This window comes from Haliotis rubra, unplaced genomic scaffold (assembly GCF_003918875.1).
Source record: "Haliotis rubra isolate DU_JTF1 unplaced genomic scaffold, ASM391887v1 Scf56, whole genome shotgun sequence".
NCBI lineage: Eukaryota > Metazoa > Mollusca > Gastropoda > Lepetellida > Haliotidae > Haliotis > Haliotis rubra.
Genome location: NW_025767257.1, coordinates 2,905,594 through 2,928,989, shown reverse-complemented (window position 1 = coordinate 2,928,989; position 23,396 = coordinate 2,905,594). Strand labels below are relative to the sequence as shown.

General features: G+C 39.6%; 1 protein-coding gene across 1 annotated transcript in view; it reads left to right on the top strand.

Moving 5' to 3' along the window:
* Nucleotides 1–8,938: 8,938 nt before the first annotated feature.
* Nucleotides 8,939–23,396, top strand: part of LOC124253949 (tensin-1-like) — a 253,052-nt gene continuing 238,594 nt past the window's right edge. Inside the window, 1 exon segment of the mRNA XM_046687798.1 lies at nt 8,939–9,043. Within this exon segment, the coding sequence (XP_046543754.1) occupies nt 8,954–9,043 (90 nt within the window). The 5' untranslated portion in view covers nt 8,939–8,953.

Sequence of the window (23,396 nt, the reverse complement as noted above, 5' to 3'; positions counted from 1 at the left end):
AAAGATGTTCAAGTTTAGAACTCCTGAAAATTTATGTAATGTTTATGTAGACCTTAACTGTCACTGCATTAGCCAGAAAGTAGTCACTCTTGATGTCTAGGAATAAAGATTCATGTCTTTTATTTTGTGATTTGTTGTTAGCTTGGAACCCTATGTTGCTACTTGCTGCAAGTTTCTTTTATTGTTCTTTGGAAATCAATTACATATCACGTCAAAAGATATTCCCTGTAAACCTTTCATTTCGAAGCCACGAACATGCCAAATATCAATATTTAGACTGGTTTTGGCCCAAAGTTTGTAACTTGTTCCAGTAATATATCCAAGAGTTACAATGGCTCCAGTTTGGGACTGACAGTTTTCCTTTACTTAAATTGAAACTTTGATATCATATCTAGACAATGTATTTGAATTTAAACTGCTGAATTAAAGAGAATGGGTCACATGGACACACACACACACACACACACCCACACCCCACACCCCACCCCCCACCCCACCCCCTTCAACACTCAGTGCTGTACTTGTATGAGGTATGTCCCAGCAGTGGTAGTATACCTTATGATCCAAGTTAAAGAGGATTCCGGTGGCTGGCTGAGTCGGAGTCTGTGTTTTAGTTATGGAGAAAGGCTGAAGACTTGCTAATGTGATGTAGTGTTATTAACTGGTAGTCCATTGCTGGGATAGCCCGTAAAGTCATGTACAATAATCAACGAGAAGTGACGACAGCTGTCGGTGGTTACAGGAGATTTATGCTATGTTGATTTCTCATCTTCCACCCTCCAACTCCCACTCACTCACATCTGAGAGAATTGGTTAGGGAGGCAGATTTGGAAATAGATACACTCATCCTCCCCTAAAGCACACTGAAGATCTGTCTTAGTCGGTTCTTGTATCCATTTCTTTTCCTCCCTAAGTTTGCTCTCACTGTTGGAGATACACAGTTTGTTTAGAGATGAGGCTTTTGATTTCATGGTGTTGATAGCTTTGTTCTGTTTTGTCAGTGGTTGGCATAGCACAAATTGTCCCGAGATAAGTTGAATGTTTTTGTATGGGTATTTGTCAATGCAGATGCTGATACAGGTTTGTTTTGATACATACAAGCAGGTGCATATGTTTATTTTCTCATGTAATTTTGTTTGTATGTTTGCTGTTTAATGCCATACCCAACAATATTCCAGCTATATAGCAGTAGCCTGTAAATATTAGAGTCTAGACTAGATAATCCAGTGATCAACATCATGAATATCAATCTACACAATTGTAAGGTTTGTTGTTTTACGCCACTTTCAGCAATATTCCAGCTATATGGCTGCAGTCTGTAAATAATTGAGTCTAGACCAGACAATCCAGTGATCAACATCATGAACATGGATCTACACAAATGGGATACGATGACATATATCAACCAAGTCAGCGAGCCTGACCACCCAACCCTGTTGTGTTGCATCTTATGACAAGCATGGGTGGCTGTAGACCAGTTCTATTGGTATTGTCATGTAATTATTCCTGTAAATTAATAAATGCTGTCTGAATTTAAAGGTTTGTGGGTGAACACACCTACCACAACTAATCTTGTGTCAAAGTGGCATTTCTGTTTGCCATTATACTGATAGCACATTTTGTTAATCCATCACAAGTTTAATAGATTATATGGCAAATTCTTTTTCTTGCTTGATTCAGATTCAATCAGGTGAGACAGGGCAAATGGAGGATGAAGATAATATAAATATACTTGGCATCTAAGTCACAGCCAATAAATCAATTGCTCAGGGTTTTTGCCATGTACAAGTCAATTTATAAATAAGTACCTGAAATGAGAGGGTTGAGAGACGTAGGGACACCTTATGTGCAGGGTAGAAGATTTCACATTTATTTCCCATCCGTCTCACTTTCAGGTTGCACTTGCAACCAATCAATAGCAACCCTGGCAATGATGCTATTCAGCAATCACATTTCATCCAAAATGACTGTTCAAACAGACTTTTCTTTTCTACATAATAACCATTGGTGTCTGAATTCCTTGTGCATAATTATATATTTGAACCTACATCACTAAATATTTCATTTCAATCATCACTTGGCAGGGAGGCAGAAGTCTCACATAGCATAAGAATATCCAGCTGAAGTAGAAACTAATTTATCCTTCTTTCATCAGTTTGTGGTGCATGAACGAAAGCATGTATACAATGTGACATTGGCCAGATCATCAGTTACGATGAAATCCCATGATCATCTTTGAAATGTAAGATGATACTACAAGGACAAGTTCCCCAGAGGAGAGATGTGCAGCCATTGAATGTGTGTCACAAATGTTCAAGGCCAGTGTGAGTAACAACTGGAACAATTGGATGGTCAATGGTACCCACAACTTCACAAACATCAACAACTAGGGAAAGAAGGACCCTGCTACCAATGGTTGCTGAAGAGGTGAAGGCTGCATGGATGGACAAAGTTTCCTTATGGCGGCATAGCTATTGGGATGGATGGGTCACCAGACGATAGCCTGTTTGATGATTTCATAAAATCGTCTCCAGACGAGAGATCCCAGAACCTGTGCACAGCAAACAGCTATGAAGATATGCTGACTGACTATTATGATGACCAAATGGATTCAGCTGCTTGGGACAGTCTTTGTACTGATCGAAGACTATGACATAGAGTTTGGTGGCCTTATGGAGACATATTACCGCCTCCGTGGTGTAGTGGTTAGAGCGTCCGCCCGGAGAGCCAAAGGTCGCGGGTTCGATCCCCGGCTGCGTATACCAAAAGACGTTAAAATATGGTACTTGTTGGTCCCCTGGCACTCAGCATTAATGGGTACAACAAGGACTGGTCGGCTCAGAGTCAGTATGATGTGTCTGAGTGGGGTATTCATGCTTCACTGCGGCATGGTATCTCAGTGGGCTAGCACTATAAAACCAGCTTAAGTCTGGGCTAGTACAAGCAGCCACACATACACATACACACGCATGCATGAGCAAAATATTCTCAAGCACGACGCTAAACCCAATTTCACTTAACTTCACTTCCTTATGGCGGCATAGCTATTGGGATGGATGGGACACCAGACGATAGCCTGTTTGATGATTTCATGAAATCGTCTCCAGACGCAGAGATCCCAGAACCTGTGCACAGCAAACAGCTATGAAGATATGCTGACTGACTATTATGATGACCAAATGGATTCACAGCTGCTTGGGACAGTCTGTGTACTGATCGAAGACTCTGACATAGAGTTTGGTGGCCTTATGGAGACTTATTGGTTTGAAACTAGGATCTGTATGATTTTGTTAGTGATGCTGATGAGTACTGTACTAGTCATGTGATAATAGTAGGAGCAGGTAGTGATAATCTGACACGAGACAAGGCAAACGTTAGAAGAGGTTACAAGTCTAGTAATTTATGGGGATTTCAACTTCAGCCAAGATGACATTATAATCTTTGTTTTTAAAAACTTATTTGTCTGTAGTGTTCACTCACTTTCAAAAGCATAAGAAGTGTTTTCCTGTCACAATAAGAGTGAGGACAAATCAATAATTTGTTAGACATTTGATGCTCGATATCCCTATGGGTTTGAGGAAACACTGATGGCTGGATACGTGCTCAAAGGCAAATGTCATTGTGACATTTTTCACTTACAAACCTGTACATACATTTTTGGAATTGAGCCAGGAAACTGTCTATGAATAATGTCCGCAAAATATGACCACCAAATGTTGTGTGTGTGTGTTTTTAGCACAAAATAATGTCTGTTCAGGAGAAACTGTTTCAGATGTTTTCCATTGAAGTGGATTTAATCTAATATCATTTCCACTCTGAGCAATCTTTAGAGTCTCAAGAAAGCGATATCATACATTTTGTTTACACCCAGTTACACAAAAGTGACAATATATGATGATGGGACAGTGTGACATCACACATAAACCACTCAGCAACACCAGGAACAACACAGGCATTTGTGAAAGGACTGCCCAGTGATATCTTCACATCCATGTGAAGCATCCACCCAGATGGCCCATCGTTCAACAGATCATCAGTGTCCGTGTCATCAGGGGTGCAGACAACACTTGTGGTAGAGAAGGGTCCCCTTCAAGGACGAGTCACTTTTCCTTCTTCCTGGTATCAGGACATGTCTGTAGGCATGGAGGTGACATTGCTTAACATTGTGTGTTCTTGAAGGCAGTCACTGTGGAGATGATGGAGTTATGACCTTGGGTGGAACAAGGACTACAATCAGTACAAAGGATGGGTATTTGAATAATGCATAATTAATAAAATGTGAGTTTTACCATTTTGGAAAGAAATTGTCCAAAGAGAGGCAATACACCTAAACAAGACACTCCAAAATGCATGTTACTAGAGTCAGGCAGCTGTATCTTACTCAGGACAAGGTTAAAAGAACCCAATTTTATCCACCAAACACTGAAACAGAACTTTGATTCTACTGATTCAATCCTCCAGTTCATCCTTCCGGAATCAGGTGGTCAGACTTACTGACTTGGTTGACACGTGTCATCGTATCCCAATTGCGTAGATCAGTGCTCATGATGTTGATCACTGGATTGTTTGGTCCATTTTCGATGATTTACTGACCACCGCCATATACCTGGAATATTGCTGAGTGTGGTGTTAACCAACAAACCAACCAACCAACCTTTCAAAGATATGGAATGCCATTACTAAGATAATTTTTCAATGTTTAGTGGCCTCAATGACTGTCAGACCTGCATGAATTCACAAGGTGGACATTCTCTCCACTTGCCTTGTGAAGCTGCCTCTGAATCTCTCTGTGACATTACTCATTTGCATGTGGCAGGACAACTCATCATTGGTTTGTTTCTCATCTCTATACCTTCAGACATTGTTCTTTCCATGTGATATTATTCAAGGCAAGCCGATAAAACATATTTTAACTGTGTTTCTTTGGTTTTTTGTATGTCAAACCTTTGCCTCTGACAATATGGAAATAAAAGTGGGGCCTACAATTACTCCCTTGTCTTCGAGAGGATCTGAGTACCGCTGTTACAAGAGTTTTATTGGAGCAATAGTTTGGTTCCGTTAGTTTGTGACTGTTATATTTCAAGCAAAACTTCAGTACATTTTGAGATGCATGTTATAAAAGAATTGTACAAGTTGGCAGGTCTGCATGGTCTTTTACATGCAAATGGAGTATAGATAGTTTCATGGCTAGTGTTTTGTTCATTTGAGAGCATACATTATGCAAGACGAAAATCATAATAAACATGGCAGAGAACATCATTTTCTCTGACTCAAATGTCAGGATGATGTTGTGTTTGAGGCTCTGTTCCCTTGATTGTGATGATAGTGCAGCTATGTAACCAGGCTGCAGAAGTAAGGTAGCAAAATAACATCGTTACAGGTGTGCACACATGTTTACCTGAAATGCATATGTGCTGTATTTTAGATGCGTAGGATCTTTGTGAGGACTTGGGTTCAATTTGGTCCATCCCATTGCTGATCGCACTTTGGATGTGGGTCAGTGTTGATAGTGAAGATCTGTTTTTTATTAATTGTTTTGCCTGGTCCAGACTTCATTATTGAGCAGGCTACTGTGATAAAGATAGAGTATTCCTGACTACAATGTTAAACAACATTTATACATTTACCTAGGGCCACTCGGGCTGTTTGTCTAAGTGTAACCTGGTTCACCATGATTGTTTCTTGTCAGCGCCATTCCTGTACATATACTCTGTGGTTTCACCAAAGTTATAAACGAGTCATGCATCAGTTGAGGTTTTCCTCTCACATTTTTACATGCAATGATATAACTGAAATACTGTTCATAGCGCCATTAAACCCGTCTCACTCACCTACTATGTACATGCTTGGGAATGGAATGTAAGCACTTTTACATCATGTAAAGGTCTACCCCATAAAATACACATGATTGTGGAACATTCTCTCAAAGTTAGTGAATCCCAATTTACTTTGACCTATTTTAATCACAATCTGGATTATATATGGATGTAGGTGAGCGTTGACAAGTTTAGATTGTGGTAAGGAGATCACTCACTACACTCTCGAGGATCAACGGAAATGCAAAAATTGGCTGTGTTTAAATCTGACAAAATATGAGAGATACTACATTCAATGTAAGTTATACGCATTGATGTTGTTTACATTAATATTTGATAATTCAGTTGATTAGAACAGGATCTGATATATTTTCTGTAAAGAATTGAAATTCTAATACCCTTTTTGATAAAACACAAAACCAAACATGAAACTGTTGATGCAGCACTTTTGTTGAAAAAGCAGTAAGTTTACATGACGAATAAACAGGGACATTCATGAAGCATGTAGAAAATAAACAATGGTCCAAAAAATGTAGTAGACAAATAAGAGATAATTCCATGCAGATTTTCCTTGCAGGCTTGGTGCCACTGTTTGATGAGGAGAAGTAAGCAAACCTACTTTCTAAGAATAGTCTCCCTGGGCTCTGACATTGGTGTTCAGTGTATGTGAAATTAAGCAATGTAAAGTGTGTAGTCGCGTGTCAGAAAGCATCACACTGTAAGCCCCATCAGGTGGGCTGTGCTTGCCGATAGGGAGGGGCATACGGTTCCCACCTAATGTCAAAAATACCTGGCTAACTGATTGATATACCACTTGTGCTGCTTAAAAACTCATACACATTTCGATGGAGGGTTACCCAGTGGCTCACAGCACAAGGTATTTAATGCATGGATGTATACATTCTAAGGGATGTCTTATGTTGTGGATATTTTGGCACTTGTTAGTTTTGGGGGTTTAGAGGATTAGTTTGTTGATTACATGTGAGAAAGCATGTGCACTGGCAATGAAATGTGAAAATCCTTAGTGCAAGGTCACTGGATTCACAAGTGTGTAGTAGAGTGTTCCGCAAATATACTTCCTTTTTATTTCTTGTAAGTGAGGTGGCATCATTCTCTTGGAGCAGCTGCAATTCTTGTGATGTCAGGGATAGAACTACCTCCAGCCAGCTTATTACTGCAAGCAAAATGCCCATTTAAATATTAACATCTGCAGTGACATGTTCATTCTACCTGGTATGTTTATATGGAACTTTATTGTTGACCAGGGGCTTCCACTTTACCACTCTCTGTCAGCCTAAGATGACAAATCTTCAGTTCGTGTATTTTACTATGTTTTTGTCTACATGTACTACAAAATGTTATGACCGAATTCTTGCACTGATTGGTCGAAATAGTCGTCTGGATGCCACTTCTACTACCTACATGATGCAACCTTGGACCTTTGTTCATCATTTTGTCTGTCCTTTGCAGAGATTGGATGTTTGTATTGTTCAAACTTATTTTTTGCCCTCATTTCAAATTGTCAGGGATGTTGTCAGGTTTGTTTCCCAAGTTCAAAGACTGAATATGTTGTGTCACATGCAGATATCCATTCAACATTGGACTGGTACCATTAACAAGGTTGGGATTAGTAAAAACATTTTGCAGGTTGAGAACATCCCAATCAAGGATTCATTTTGCCTTATTAACAATTTATATTTTCTACTTGACATTTTAATTTTATTAGTCATGTGGTCACTGCAGACTTTTATGGGATTTTAAAATATTTTGGATATTGCAAATGTTTTTAAAGTCCACTGAAACAAATGGAAAATGTAAGCGTATTCGATAACAACCACCTGTCTCAATGATCTTGTCATGGTAACGCCACCTTGCAGAGACACAAGAGAAACCAGTCATCCAGCAGCGTATTAATCAGTTTCTGATTTAGTGTCACTGATTCTACAGGACGTGTCCCAGGCAGCCCTTGTGTTCAGGGGCTCAATTCTTGCTCTCAATTGGTTGGTGATATGAGAATTTCATGCTTGTTAAATAACTTACTAGTGATATGTATTCACCAAGAGGCAGCTTATGTGAACTACACCAGTGGAAATATTGACCTAACATTGAGAACTATATTGGCATGATGCAAATATGATAGTGTGAGTGAGTGAGTTTAATTTTATGCTGCACTCAGCAATATTCCAGCTATATGGCAGCACTCTGTAAATAATCGAGTGTGGAACAGACAGTCCAGTGATCAACAGCATGAGCATCGATCTACGCAATTAGGATACAATGACATATATCAACCAAGTCAGCGAGCCTGACCACCCAATCCTGTTAGTCACCTCTTACGACAGGCATGGGTTACTGAATACCAATTCTAAATGGGATCTTCAAGGGTACCAGGTTTATTATAGTGTAATTATAGTGCACGTATGTAGATGCTTTCTTTTACTATTGTTTATACCCCATCATCTGACCTCCGTTGATTTTCTGTCAGTCTAAAACTATTTTACATTGTTAGGACTCTGATATATAGTAGATTCTGTAATAGCATGTCAAAATGTAATCAATATTGAAGTTGGGTTTGTTTTAGAAAAAACTTTCCTATCCCACCAAACTGTTCATATGTGGTGGAGATGTCACTACTTTTACTGGTGTATTTGACCAGATCATCTGACTACAGTTTTTTGTCAGTCAAAAATATATTCAGCAGAGGACTGTAATCTATTCTATTTGCACAAATATAAATGTAATCAATGTTGAAGTTAGATTTGCTTAACAAAACCTTTCTTGTACCCAAAGTGTCCATATGTGTTCAAGGTATCACTCATGGAAAAATTGAAAGAACGACAGTTAAGCAGGGAGCATCTCTTGACAACATCCTATGGACATAATATGCTGGTACCAATCCTTTGATTATTTGGTCCTCAGTCAGTGTCAACTCATTGCTTTGATCTCCACCAGTTTGTAAATTTCTATAAAGTGCATGAAAACACCTATAAAAGGTTGGGGATATATAGTTATACCAAGGAACTAAGTCTGTCCATCCATCCACTTTGAACTTTGAACCACATGCCCCCACCCCTCCCCCTCATTTTCTCACCCCCCATAACATTTGATATTGTTCTTGCAGGCCTCCTTAAATCACCATGCCATGTTGTCGAACGGTGGGAGAACGGATGAAGTCATGCTGGTCATCCGTTGTCTTCATGTTTCTGTGGCTGCTAGGAAAATCTCGGGTAGGTGTTATAATTTACTTTTACACTGGTGACCCAGTGGTATTGCTGTGAAGGGTTGCCTCCCTTACCTAACAATATCTCTTGGTCATGTGTTTGAATCCCAAAGTTGCAGAACAGTGACAACTTACTTAAGGCTGACCTTGCATGTTAAGCTAGCATGCCATAATATATTATAGGATTATTCCAAGAAGCATTAAGCCTAGTTTATTTCAAACGGATGATGGAATTATATAATGCAAGTATTGGTCCAGATTGCTGAAGAGATTTGCCTGAATACGTATGTGCTGTTACCAATCTGGAATATATCGCCTTAAGTCTTGTTTTGATGGATGACTCCTTGAAACAGGAAGCTGCCCTGCTAGTTCATGTACACTGATTACATTATAAACAAGTGATATGCGTGGTGTGCCTGGCCAGCACATGATTCAGGAACTACTGACTGTCAGTGGTTACGGATCCTTCACGCATAAAGTATACTATTTGTCTTGCCCTGTGTTTTGATTTGAAGGTTAATGCTCCAATAATAATCTTACTGTCTGTCCTATTTAAGAAAATTATATATAATGTAGTATCTAATTTGTTTAAGATCTGAATTCAAGTGATAAGAAAGTCTTCTCATTTTCCTCTCTACTCATCATTTGTATATCTCTGGGGTGGTGTGGTAGCCTAGTGGTTAAGGCGTTCGCTCGTCATGCCGAAAACCCGGGTTCGATTCACCACATGGGCACAAAGTGTGAAGCCGTGATATTGCTGGAATATTGCTAAAAGAGGCGTAAAAACTAACTCACTCACTCAGTTGTATATCTCTGTATTGTTAAATCTTCTCAAGGAAAATAAGTGAAGGATAGTTTTCTCAAGATAAAATCCATAGGTATAGTTTCCTTGATTTGTGTTACATGCTGCACTCAAAATATTCAAGCTATATTAATTGAGTCTGCACTGAACAAAAGAGTGCATGATATTATTATCAACAATCCATGCAACTGGGTACAGTAACAGTCAGTGAATTGTAGAAATTATGATTTAAACTATTAATTATTACATTAGAGATTTGTGCAAGTCTAGGCTGTCTCTTACAGCCAGCATAGCTTGATGGAAACCATTGTCAAACCAGAATTTGGAAGAGGATAGTTTTCATGAGGAGAATGTCAGTGATATTTTCCTTCTCTGTATTAATGACCACAAAGCAAATCTCACTATCACATTATCTTTTGTGTTTGTAAGTGCAGATGTTATGATAACTTCCTTATCATTTGCTTGATAACAGTGTTAGGATCTACACCAAACGTTCACAACTACTACTGCAACAAAGAATTTGTCTATCCATAAAAGTGTTCCACTTCAGATGTTAGGATAGCTTGAGGCTTGCCTCAAGGGACAGAACCTAGAATGCCAGTGCATGTATTTTTAGGATATAGCAACCAGAATCAGTATTTCAATAAGAATGATAAATCGATCAATAATGAAATTCTGTCTTATCATTTATGTTATCTTGTATGAGAATCATGTGGAAATTATTCACCATGTTGGGTGCATTTAGTGCGTCAGCATGAACCAGTGTTAGGCCTTACAGGCAGGTAATTTATAGCAAGGTAATCTCTGAATTACAATAATTACACAGAGAAATATCAATATTTATGATGGGAATAACGCTGTCAGTCAGACAGGTTAGTCCCACGGATCTCCCATGCCAGTGTTGTTGATACTGGACATACAATCTGTTATTTTCATAGCCTCATTATTGAAAGGTGTTTTCAGTACCGGGCACAACAGAAGCTGATACAACTAATAGTTCTAAAAAAACAAGGTTAAATTTCAGTTGTTTTATTTCCAGGCATCAATGAAAACATGATTATATTGAAGCAGAAATAAGGAACGCCTTTAGAATAGCTGGAGAAATTTTAGTTCAGATAAACCATGAGGAATTGCATGCTTACTTAAAGCTTTTGATCAGGTCTTGTTGTACATAGAACCATTTCTCTACAAACAGAAAACTGTTCAGAAAGCAAAGGCTATGGTACAGCTCTTACTGTATTATAAGCAGGTGTTTATAAGCACATTGACTCAAAACAGTGTTTTTATGAATCAGATAGGGATGATGCCAGTTCTCCACAAATAAGTTAGTTTGTCCATCTGTAGAACCTGTCACAAACACATGCAGAGGCTAGTCAGTTGTTCACCTAAAAAAAAGAAGGGAATATTTGATACAAGTCACAGTAGGGACATGTGTCAGACTTGCGGTTTGTCACTGTTGAGTTTGGAACTGTCCTTCACTTGTCTTCCTCAAAACATTTTGATACCTTTACTGTGGTCTTGAATGATGTAAAAATAATTGGGCAACTTTTGAAAGAAACCAACTCTGAAATCTTCATAGAAAGAGGATGATTGATTGGGCTTCAGAAGTTTTGAAAGGTAGACATAAAAGACTGGAGCTGCTGGAGTTGGAAACCTGTTTAGCTGTGCTTGAAATCAAGAGTCAATCTCCATCATCCACCAGTCTGTGGAAGAATATGTATATCAATTCGGTGTTTGTTTGAACTGGACTTGGTAGCATCCTTTCAGAGCTAAGTGACCTCAGATAGCTGCTATAGAAATAGTCATGCTAATGCCATCTTAAGAGGATGTACTGTTGTTGTAGTAGATGATAGATATTGTAGGAACCTGCTACTAGGTGAGGCTGTGAGGTAAAACACACTGGCAGTATTTGTTGTTATAAGAATCTCATTTAAAGGTTGCGGTGGTGGCTCAGTTGGTTATATCTCTGACTTTGTCTGCTGGCAATTAGGTGCCTGACTCTGACACTGTGGGATCAAATCCCGAATGGGACTCAACCTAACAAAAATACAAGAATCTGTCATTTACTGAGAAAGTGTAATCCCAAATATAGCATATGTTACTGAGAAAAGAGGTCAACAAGCCTACTACTTGACTGACTGCTTCTATACCAGGATTGGACTGCATTCAGTCTGATATGACTACCTTTACAACAGCCATGATAAGGTTGGTGACCAAGGAGATGCCAGATCTCGACCATGTAGTTGGCTGCTGATAGGCTGGATGGATGGCCTATTCAGGTAGCCTGGATATAGCTGCCAAGTTGCTCACTTCTCATTGAAGAAACCAATTTACTATGTCAGCTGCAGGAAATGGTAATTGCTCAAGAAAACTCCTCACCGAAAAATCATTCACACTTCATTTGTATATGAAATCAATATTCAGGGTGCATAAATTTGAGCATAATTCCTGGCAATTGTTCAAAAGATTCTACACTTTTTAACAGATAAAGATATCACAGGATGAAAAATTGTGCACTTTTATTTCAAGTGTTGACAGTGGTGCTGAAGGTGACAGAGGTGCATGATGGGGGAAGATTAATAGAGAAGCCTTACTCCAGGATAAAGTCTCTGGTGAGGCTGTCGTAACCGTGGAGATACAAAGCTTGAGATTGCTATCGTGTTTCAGATTAGCCTGAATAAGTCAACATTATGGACAAGTCTGTGAGCCCCGGTCACTGTGTTTACAGAAACAACTTTTCGTCCTCCCTTGGATCTGAAGTGAGCAAGGCAGTGGTTATAATAGTCGCAGGCAGCAATCAATATACTGGTGTCTATATATGCTAACTTGTGCTTCTACAGTTTCTATTTGCTTGGGATTCTCTTCGTCTCATATTTGACAAGTAAAGTGTTAATGTATCTTTCCACCAGGGTATATTTTTTTATAAAGAGCAAATTTGTTATCTAACTGTGCAACATGCTGACTCCTGTATTTTTGTGATATAGAGAAATAAAGTAGATTAAGAAAAAGAGATACATTTATTGAGTATACACTCAAAGAACAACAAAGTGTTACAGATAACTTGTAAAACGTTTTGTGCAAATGATCATTGCAAGTTTGTTGTGACATCATGATTTGTATTTATATCAGTATATCGCGGAACTTTCATCAATTACTTACACTCTATATTCCTTTCACAGACATTTTTTAATACAGATGGAATCAGACTCTACTACAGTAAGCCTTATTGTGATGCCATCATTTGTATGACTGAAAACACGAAGAACTCTTTTAAATATAAGGATTACACATTTGACAGCTCTCTCATGCATTGATGACAACAATCTGGTTCAAAATCTAGCTTTGTTGTTTAGACGGTATAGGCTGGGATTAAAAATACTGAATATATTTTACACTAATGGATTATGATGGAGGCTGAGTGAGATTGTTGGGTTGACAAAAGTGGAATTGGAGTGGAGATACCAATATAGAAGTAATGAATTTAACCTTGAATATATACTAGTACAAAAGTAGTTCAGTATGTGCTTATGATGTCAGATTTGAAGTTACATTTATAATTTGTCCTTTAGAGATGTAAATGTACATCGAATGATAATCTTGTCCATCAATATGCCATCTCAGTCTGAGGTTTGCTGGTCAAGGATGGTCTTTCAAGGATGCAAAATCAGCATATATTGTGAGGAAACAGAGGTCCTAGTTATATAAGCAAGATGGAGCAAGCTGGCAACAATCATTGTCCTTGGATGACCCTTTACCCTGTGCAGTGGTCAGCCATTCAGTGAAGCTGGTCAGAGGTGAGCTGGGTGATGTATTGCTGTTGCTCCAGGCTCATCAGCAGAAATGATGTGGAGGTGTCATATTCATGCCTTCTACTTGCTACAAGATCTGCCTGTGCCACTGCATCCCATCTGGACAAACAATCCGGGTTCCTGTCGGGATTAGATCAACACACCATGCAAGCTTCAATCTCAGCAAATAGTCTGATTGGGAATAGTTTTAGATCACCCTGACTTTGCAAAGATCAACCAGGTCATTCAATTATCAGTAATATTAGTTGCTTGCCCGTTTCCACAACTGCCACCTGATTTAACCCTTCTGGTGTAGGAACAACATTTTTTTATTAAGTTTCTGCCCGAGTCTGCCCTACAGATGAATAAATGAGTCAATTGATACATCTTGACATTTCAACTGATTACAAGCACTTGTCAGAGTTTGTACATCTCAGTTCATGTCTCAGATATACCGATTTTGCCTGGCCCCAAGCCTATGGGCCAGAGTACCATTTCCCTCACAGATAACTGACTGTGTCTGATTCAGAAGTCTACAGCTTTCAGTGGTACCTCCTTTTCCTTCTGACCCCAAAGTTCTGCCTTCGTGAATCCTACAAACTGTATGGATATAGGGCCCTGGTGAATAATTCCTGATTGATGTCTCTAACTGTCCATCCCATTATGTAGAACCCCTAACTCGGGCCAGACGGGATGATATTGATTAGGACATGGTCACTTTCTGCCAACATTCCCCATTCTGTCCCAAGACATGTTCACCACTTTACCACATAATACCTGGTAATAAATATGAATGCGGATATGATAAAACATCTTTGAATTTAAAGTCCTGAGTCATGGTATCTACTGGTTTATTTCCTCCATTTTAACAAGACCAGAGCGTTGCAAAACAGCTTGTACCTAAATATGTAATGGGTTATGCCTTTGAATTTTGTGCGATGAAGTGTGCAACATTGTTTTCTAGAAAAAGGAAAGTTCTTAAAACAATAGAAAAATCTTTTACAAAAATCCAGAAGATTATTTAACTGTAAAAGGTAGCAAGAATATAACAGCCAAGAGGAAAATAGTCAGAATGTTCCAGCAGGGTTTAGTGGACTCTTGAATATGGATCGATTTCTGTAGCATTCTAGATGTGTCCGTGAAAGTACAGCAATGATTGGTGATCCTATTCAATGTCCCGGAATAAACATAATGTGCCTGATACTTCTGTGTCCCGCAACTTGTTGCTTCTTCTGCAATATTGATTGCGTGGGCTGCAACACAAGAACTTGTCTCTTCAGAAGATGAATGTCTTAAGACAGCAGTCCTTGCACAGTCAGTTCCTAAGAACGTGCAATTTCTATATCCTTGAATACACTTTGGATAATCCATTAAGTTGATTAAATCTGGAAGCTGGGATAACAAAAATCTGGTCCTGACTCGCAACATGTCGGTGTAGCATCTAGCTAGACAGCCTATGCATATGTTATCAATCTTATTCTTTGAAATTCATGATCTCCATTTGGAAAATGGAGCAGAACTGAACCTTGAAGATATCTGAGATGGTAATTGTGGGGCCACAATGGCCTCTAAGTGTATTCTTTTGTATATTCCAAGCTAATATTACCCAAACTGTTATAACTGGCTTGATCTTATGTGATTGTCAGCCAAGGATGGTGTGGGATCCTAGCTTCAGATGTGTATGGTGTGGATTAATTGTGAACCTGGTGGTTATGTCGAGTCCACCACGAACAATGATTGCATAAGTTGGTATTTTAGGGATCCTAGTTATAGTGTATTGTGAAAGTGTACTGTCCTGGAATCAGTTTCAATCCACCTTTAGATATCAAATGAAGAATCTATGGCATTGGAATGTATGCATTGAGTTTGGCAGAAATTATAGGATAGGTATCCAGATCGATTTAAATTCCTAATATCCTATTACTTATTTGAACAAGGTCTGTCTTGAACAAATGTCAAAATGGCTATATTCTGGTCATAATTATATATCAAATGTCAGTACATGTCTTCAGTCCATGCCATGTATGATTTATGTTATTCCATAACCCAATGCTGAGAGTTTCCAGTGATGCATGGAATGCATGAACCTTATGTGTATGATATTGAGAGGGTTAACATATTACAGCTTGAGTCCAAGACATGCTAAACCTTGTTGGTATAGAACTGACAGGGTTAACATATTGCATTAGTGGTCAGCTTAAATCCAAGACACTAAATCTGTGGGTATAGAACTGACAGGGTTAACATATTGCATTAGTGGTCAGCTTAAATCCAAGACACTAAACCTTGTGGGTATAGAACTGACAGGGTTAACATATTGCATTAGTGGTCAGCTTAAATCCAAGACACTAAATCTGTGGGTATAGAATTGAGAAGGTTAACATATTGCGCTAGTGGCCAGCTTCAATCCAAGACACGCTAAACATTGTGGGTATAGAATTTACTGTTTCCTTTGAAGCTGTTTCAACAGCATGAAGAGAAGATAAGAATGGTTCTAATATAATAAATAATTTAATAAGTGTTATTTTTTTAAACTGATCCTAAACAGATATATAAAGTGAAATATTTAAGGTTGTTCAAGAAAGTACCCACTGCATATTGCAATGTCATTCATTAGCTGTCTGGAACTATATGTATTTCAATTAAGTAAACATATTGATAATTAAATTATCAGATATAAAACTATTCATCTGAACTAAAACCACTAGCATCTGTTGATACAATTGTATTTCAACAATTATATTAATGCCATAATCTAATAATTGTTTTCATTATCAAATTAAGCAATTAAAAATCTCCATCAGCTGATTAAATCTTACAAATAAAACCAATATTTCGACCAGTTGTTAACCTTTACTCTGCTGCTTGTGGAACAGTGGCTAGAGTAAATATTGAGGAAGTGCAGCAATAGGACTGATTCCATGATGGCCACAGATTATGCTTTAGCCACAGACAAATTACACCAAGTCATATCCTGCTGACCTCATTGATAAGTCTTTTGTCTTTGACAGCAGGGAATCCATACTTGGGAGCAAGTTGTTATTTAAACAGCACCATAATTTTATTCCATGATCTCTGCAGTCCATATACTTGGCAGTGTCAGGGTTATATAACAAAGCTGTACCCATCATTTTGAGAGCCAATGATTATTGATTAGCAAACTACAAGCGGGCGTATTACCCCAGGATGGCTTGTTAGAAACGGTACGAGTTTTGTCCAACTTTAGCGTCGATAACGTCCGAGGAGGCGAAAGAGGTGAAGGACTGCATCAACAAATACAAGCAATATTCTCACAATTAGCAGCCTTGGATTGTGGCTTATGGATGGACACCAACCACGGCTTGGGACTAGTCTAATGGGATGCAGGATGATTGTATATAGACATAAATGTCAAACAGTTGTAAAAAATGGATCCCTTGGTGGCCAACTCAGCAAAATCTACGCTCGATATTAAATGACTGTTATGTATGATAAAGCACTTGAACTTGCAGCTTTGTGTGCAAGTACTTCGTAGCCTGTGTTGTTTCTTCTGGAACCTTATAGCTTGCTTGCAACTGGCAAAAGTGATGAAAGAAGGCAAGGATCGAACTTTCTCGTATACATCAGAGGCCTCATCTATATAGTGTAGTATCAGCTGAATATCTTCAATAATGTTGCAGTTTGTGCTGCTTTCTCAAGGATGACTTGGATGTATGTGAAATCAACACAGTTTTATTTAGTGCCTCTGTGTAATAACTGTGTTTATCAGCCTGGTTCTTCATGGCCAGTGTATACCGACCATATAACACCCTGAAATAATACTGATAGTACCGGTATGTATTGATGGAGTTCGTGTGATTCCTTGTAAGTAGTGTTGTTTCAAGGATTAGGAAAATGTCGTACAGTGACATTCACACGGATGCAAGTGGCTACAGCCTCAAGAACATGGCAGCTTCCAGCATTTCGTCAATTTCGACCAACATGAAGGAGGGTGTGAAAGAAATTGCAAAGTTCCTCTACGTTCCATTCCAGTGTTGCAAAAGGAAGCTGGTAAGTTTTTCATCATGATTTGAAATGTCTCACTGTTGACCTTGGAGGTTGTCCGAAAGAAAAAAGAAAAAATCATCTTAGCTTGGGCTGTCAGTCATCTCCGTAATGTCATGAATTGTGACTGTACATGTACGTGTTTTTAAGACCAGTTTGGGGCTTCATTTTCAGGAAAATGAAAAATAGTTAATAAACACTATTTTGTGTCATCCAATGCATGCATAAACATAGTCGGTGCATATGTTAAATATATTTCATTTTTCAAAATTTGGAGCACTAAAAACTTTGCATGATGCATGTAGATGCTCCAGTTATAACAAGCTTTAAATCTGGATCTAGTGTCTACAAAGTCTCATATAAAGATAAAATTACAATCTGCAAAGGGGAATTGACTCACCCATATCACTACACACAATAACCTTTTGAATCTGTCAGAATTTGTGTGACAGACTTACTGACTTTGTTTCACCTATAGTCTGTTTGCAGTGTAAACGTACCGATGAATTTCACTTTAAGCAAAAAAGTAAATCAAATAAAGTGAAATTAAGACTGCGAATCCTCATAAATTTTCCTTGCCAACTGAACATTTAAATCTCAGAATTTTATTCATTGTAGGACAAAAGTTGTTTAACAAACGATCATACATTCAAATCGCTATTATTGGTTTGTATTAAAAGGGGGTGAGTGCAGTAGATGGAGCAGTGAAACAAATGCACATGTGGTTAGTGATGAGCGTTAACTTAGACCAACTCTACTTGTTCTCGGTGTTTCATTTAATGTGCATACACCCTTGTAATACAAACCAATAATAGCGATTTGAAACTATGATCGTTTGTTAAACAACTTTCATCCTAAGTTGAATAAAATTCTGAGATTTAAATGGTCAGTTGCAAGGTAAAATTATGAGGATTCGCAATCTTAATTTCATCTTATTCGATTTACTATTTTGTTTAAATTGACATTCATCGGTACGTTTTCAATGCAAACAGACTATAGTCGGGAACCTTGACTTGATTGCAATTGCTTGGTGAAGCCAAGACCTAATTTTTCAGAAGTGTGGTGTGGCTTAGACATGATGGCAGTTGCCTGTTGTGGCATGATGGCAGCTGCCTGGTGTGACTGAGACATGATGGCAGTTGCCTGGTGTGGCATGATGGCAGTTGCCTGGTGTGACTGAGACATGATGGCAGTTGCCTGGTGTGGCTGAGACATGATGGCAGTTGCCTGGTGTGGCATGATGGCAGTTGCCTGGTGTGACTGAGACATGATGGCAGTTGCCTGGTGAGACTGAGACATGATGGCAGTTGCCTGGTGTGACTGAGACATGATGGCAGTTGCCTGGTGTGACTGAGACATGATGGCAGTTGCCTGGTGTGGCTGACACATGATGGCAGCTGCTTGGTGTGACTGAGACGTGATAGCAGTTGCCTGGTATGGCTGAGACATGATGGCAGTTGCCTGGTGTTGCTGAGACATGATGGCAGTTGCCTGGTGTGACTGAGACATGATGGCAGTTGCCTGGTTTGACTGAGACATGATGGCAGTTGCCTGGTTTGACTGAGACATGATGGCAGTTGCCTGGTGTGACTGAGACATGATGGCAGTTGCCTGGTGTGGCTGAGGCATGATGACAGTTGCCTGGTGTGGCTGAGACATGATGGCAGTTGCCTGGTGTGGCTGAGACATGATGGCAGTTGCCTGGTGTGACTGAGACATGATGACAGTTGCCTGTTGTGACTGAGACATGATGGCAGTTGCCTGGTTTGACTGAGACATGATGGCAGTTGCCTGGTGTGGCTGAGACATGATGGCAGTTGTCTGGTGTGATTGAGACATGATGGCAGTTGCTTGGTGTGACTGAGACATGATGGCAGTTGCCTGTTGTGACTGAGACATGATGGCAGTTGCCTGGTGTGACTGAGACATGATGGCAGTTGCCTGGTGTGACTGAGACATGATGGCAGTTGCCTGGTGTGACTGAGACATGATGGCAGTTGCCTGGTGTGACTGAGACATGATGGCAGTTGCCTGGTGTGACTGAGACATGATGACAGTTGCCTGGTTTGACTGAGACATGATGGCAGTTGCCTGGTGTGGCTGAGACATGATGACAGTTGCCTGGTGTGGCTGAGACATGATGGCAGTTGCCTGGTGTGACTGAGACATGATGGCAGTTGCCTGGTGTGACTGAGACATGATGGCAGTTGCCTGGTGTGGCTGAGACATGATGGCAGTTGCCTGGTGTGACTGAGACATGATGGCAGTTGCCTGGTGTGACTGAGACATGATGGCAGCTGCATGGTGTGACTGAGACATGATGGCAGTTGTTTGGTGTGACTGAGACATGATGGCAGTTGCCTGGTGTGACTGAGACATGATGGCAGTTGTCTGGTATGGCTGAGACATGATGGCAGTTGCCTACTGTGGTAGACATGGCAGTTGCCTGGTGTGACTGAGACATGATGGTAGTTGCCTGGTGTGACTGAGACATGATGGCAGTTGCCTGGTGTGACTGAGACATGATGGCAGTTGCATGGTGTGACTGAGACATGATGGCAGTTGCCTGTTGTGACTGAGACATGATGGCAGTTGCCTTGTGTGACTGAGACATGATGGCAGTTGCCTGGTGTGGCTGAGACATGATGACAGTTGCCTGGTTTGACTGAGACGTGATGGCAGTTGCCTGGTGTGGCTGAGACATGATGGCAGTTGCCTGGTTTGACTGAGACATGATGGCAGTTGCATGGAGGCTGTATTCTTCTGGGTTTTCTAATATGTTGTTAGACTTTAGTGAATATGGGATCCGGCCATGGACTGTCTGCTACAATGTGTGGTGAGGCCATAGACTGTCTGCATAATGTGTGGTGATGCCATAGACTGTCTGCTACAGTGTGTGGTGATGCCATAGACTGTCTGCTACAATGTGTGGTGAGGCCATAGACTGTCTGCTACAACGTGTGGTGAGGCCATAGACTGTCTGCTACAATGTGTGGTGAGGCCATAGACTGTCTGCTACAATGTGTGGTGAGGCCATAGACTGTCTTCTACAATGTGTGGTGAGGCCATAGATTGTATGCTACAATGTGTGGTGAGGCCATAGACTGTCTGCATAATGTGTGGTGATGCCATAGACTGTCTGCTACAGTGTGTGGTGAGGCCATAGACTGTCTGCTACAATGTGTGGTGAGGCCATAGACTGTCTGCTACAACGTGTGGTGAGGCCATAGACTGTCTGCTACAATGTGTGGTGAGGCCATAGACTGTCTGCTACAATGTGTGGTGAGGCCATAGACTGTCTTCTACAATGTGTGGTGAGGCCATAGATTGTATGCTACAATGTGTGGTGAGGCCATAGACTGTTTGCTACAATGTGTGGTGAGGCCATAGACTGTCTCCTACAATGTGTGGTGAGGCCATAGACTGTCTACTACAATGTGTGGTTAGACTTAGTCTGTCTACTACAGTGTGTTGTGAAGCTTTATTGTGGCCTTTTTAACTCATTAATTTGTAATTATGGCTTAGAAATATCTAACAAATATTAAATTTGAATTTCAGATAGCAACTGCCATCTATGTGATTACCAGATTTAACAGTTTTATTGCTCATACAGATGACTGTTCTATTGTTTCATACGACAGCCCCTTACAACCATCCTGTTCGTTGCCTCTGAATCTTAATTGCCTTATCTCATGTATATTTACCTTGTTATGTATGCGAAGTATCATTTATTGCGAAAAATCAATACACTCATGTGAAAAATGTTGCAGATTATTGTTTGATGTGATGTATCATATACGTTCTTTGGTATACATTATGATATATAACTTAAAATTATCATGACTTTCCAACGTTTCATATGTATTTGTCTTTAGAGTGACATGAGCTTGAAGCAATAATAGAGTTACTTTAGTGTTTATCAGAGTGGATGAATGTTGCAGAAAGAACAATATATTCAAAACTCATCCAGAACAGTATATACAGACTGCCTCTGTATAGAGATTGTCATATTTTCACCCTGGGCTACTGTTGGGAGAACTAAGCCCAGCTGGAATCTTCTTCCTCTGATCCCCCAGCCCCCCAGTGCAGCACCCATGTCACTCACACCTACCACAGGGGTAGCCTAGTGGTTAAAGCCCATTTCTGGTTTCCCCCGCCGTGATATTGCTGGAATATTGCTAAAAGCAGCGTAAAACCAAACTCACTCACTCAAACTTACCACTAACAGTTAACCCACAGTGTAACCTGTGTGATTGTTCCACAAGTACATATAATGAGATATAGCACAGGCAGTTTACTTTACTTGTCTGTGAAGCAGCTCCACTCTTATTTTATCATTTCCCTCAGATAAATTGATATTTCCTGACACTGGTGAGAGAATTAGTTTATTTTCTTTTGGGATTGGGAATTCGTTCTCCTTCTGCATCTATTTGTATTTTTCAAGGCCTGAATATCTGCTAGATACATATTCAGCTGATCGTTTCAGATAGCAGAGGGAATATTGAGCCATTGACCAGAATTACGCAAATCTATGGAGATCCTCTTCTGTCTATGCTGTCATGTTGTCTATGTATAGAGACCTGGTTGAGGATGATATGGGGAATAGCAACTGCAGCATTATGGGGCAGAGTGCTGAAACATTTCCAATGGAGAAATTTTATGAGGGACTGATATCATCAAAAGAAGCTAATGTTCTTCATTAGTTTTAGAATTGTGGTGTTTGGAATTATTTCAACAAATCACAAATTTGAATGTCCTGTGATCTTCAACTTAAAGAATTAAGTTTGTATTTTGTGGATGCTATAACACATGGAACAGAACTTGATGTAATCATGAGTAACTTTTGTTATGTCTGACAAAAGTCGTCATTCTTTAATATAGTATCACTGATGATTTGGGTATTGATAGGAAGTAATCACATTGTTGCAGTTATTTTTGAAGTGTGGTGTTTATGTGCTTGTAGAAGGTTGCTTCTACTTGTTAAGTTGCATAGGTGTCTGGTCATGACATGACAGAAGCCAGCACTGTTGGGGTTACATTGCAGATGTGTAGGGTAGGAAATGAACATTAATAAAGCCGAAAGCATAACGTAGTTACTGGTAGTCATTTTAGCACTTGGGGCAAGTTCATTCGCTCAATTTGTCTAGTCATTTCTGCTCTCAGATAAGATTCTTTATACTATTGTAAATAATATCGTGCTTGTTAAATGTTTAAATACCTTCAGAGAGAACAAGAACTTTTGATGTTAACATCTTCAAACCTATAAAACCATTTTATGCTTGGTAAGTTCCTGGACACCTTTAGGGTAAATGCTGTGTTTGAACATTAAAGCAATTAACTTTGCTGTGCAGGAATTTGTTAAGTTAAACAAACTGATTTAGCTTCACCATCAAGAGATTGTGCATCTCACCTGAGAGGGTTGAAGTCTAGCCCAGTTGATGGTGCACTCGTTCATCAAGTGCAGGCTGTAAGTTTCATTCCCTGTGGTATACAGTGTCTAGAGTCGAGGCTGGGGGCCGTCAGATTAACATGTCTAATGTTGCAAAAAGTAACATAGATACCTACTTTTTTATTCTATCTATTGCTGAAGTCATGTGGCTTATCTATATTGCTGTGTGTGTAAAGTACTGTATATTTATGTGATGTATGGCTTACAGCACGTCAAGCACAGAGGAGGACTCCATTTGGACTTTTTTAACTTCTTGGTATGGATAGATTATTCTAGGCTGAGAGCATTGTGATTGGTT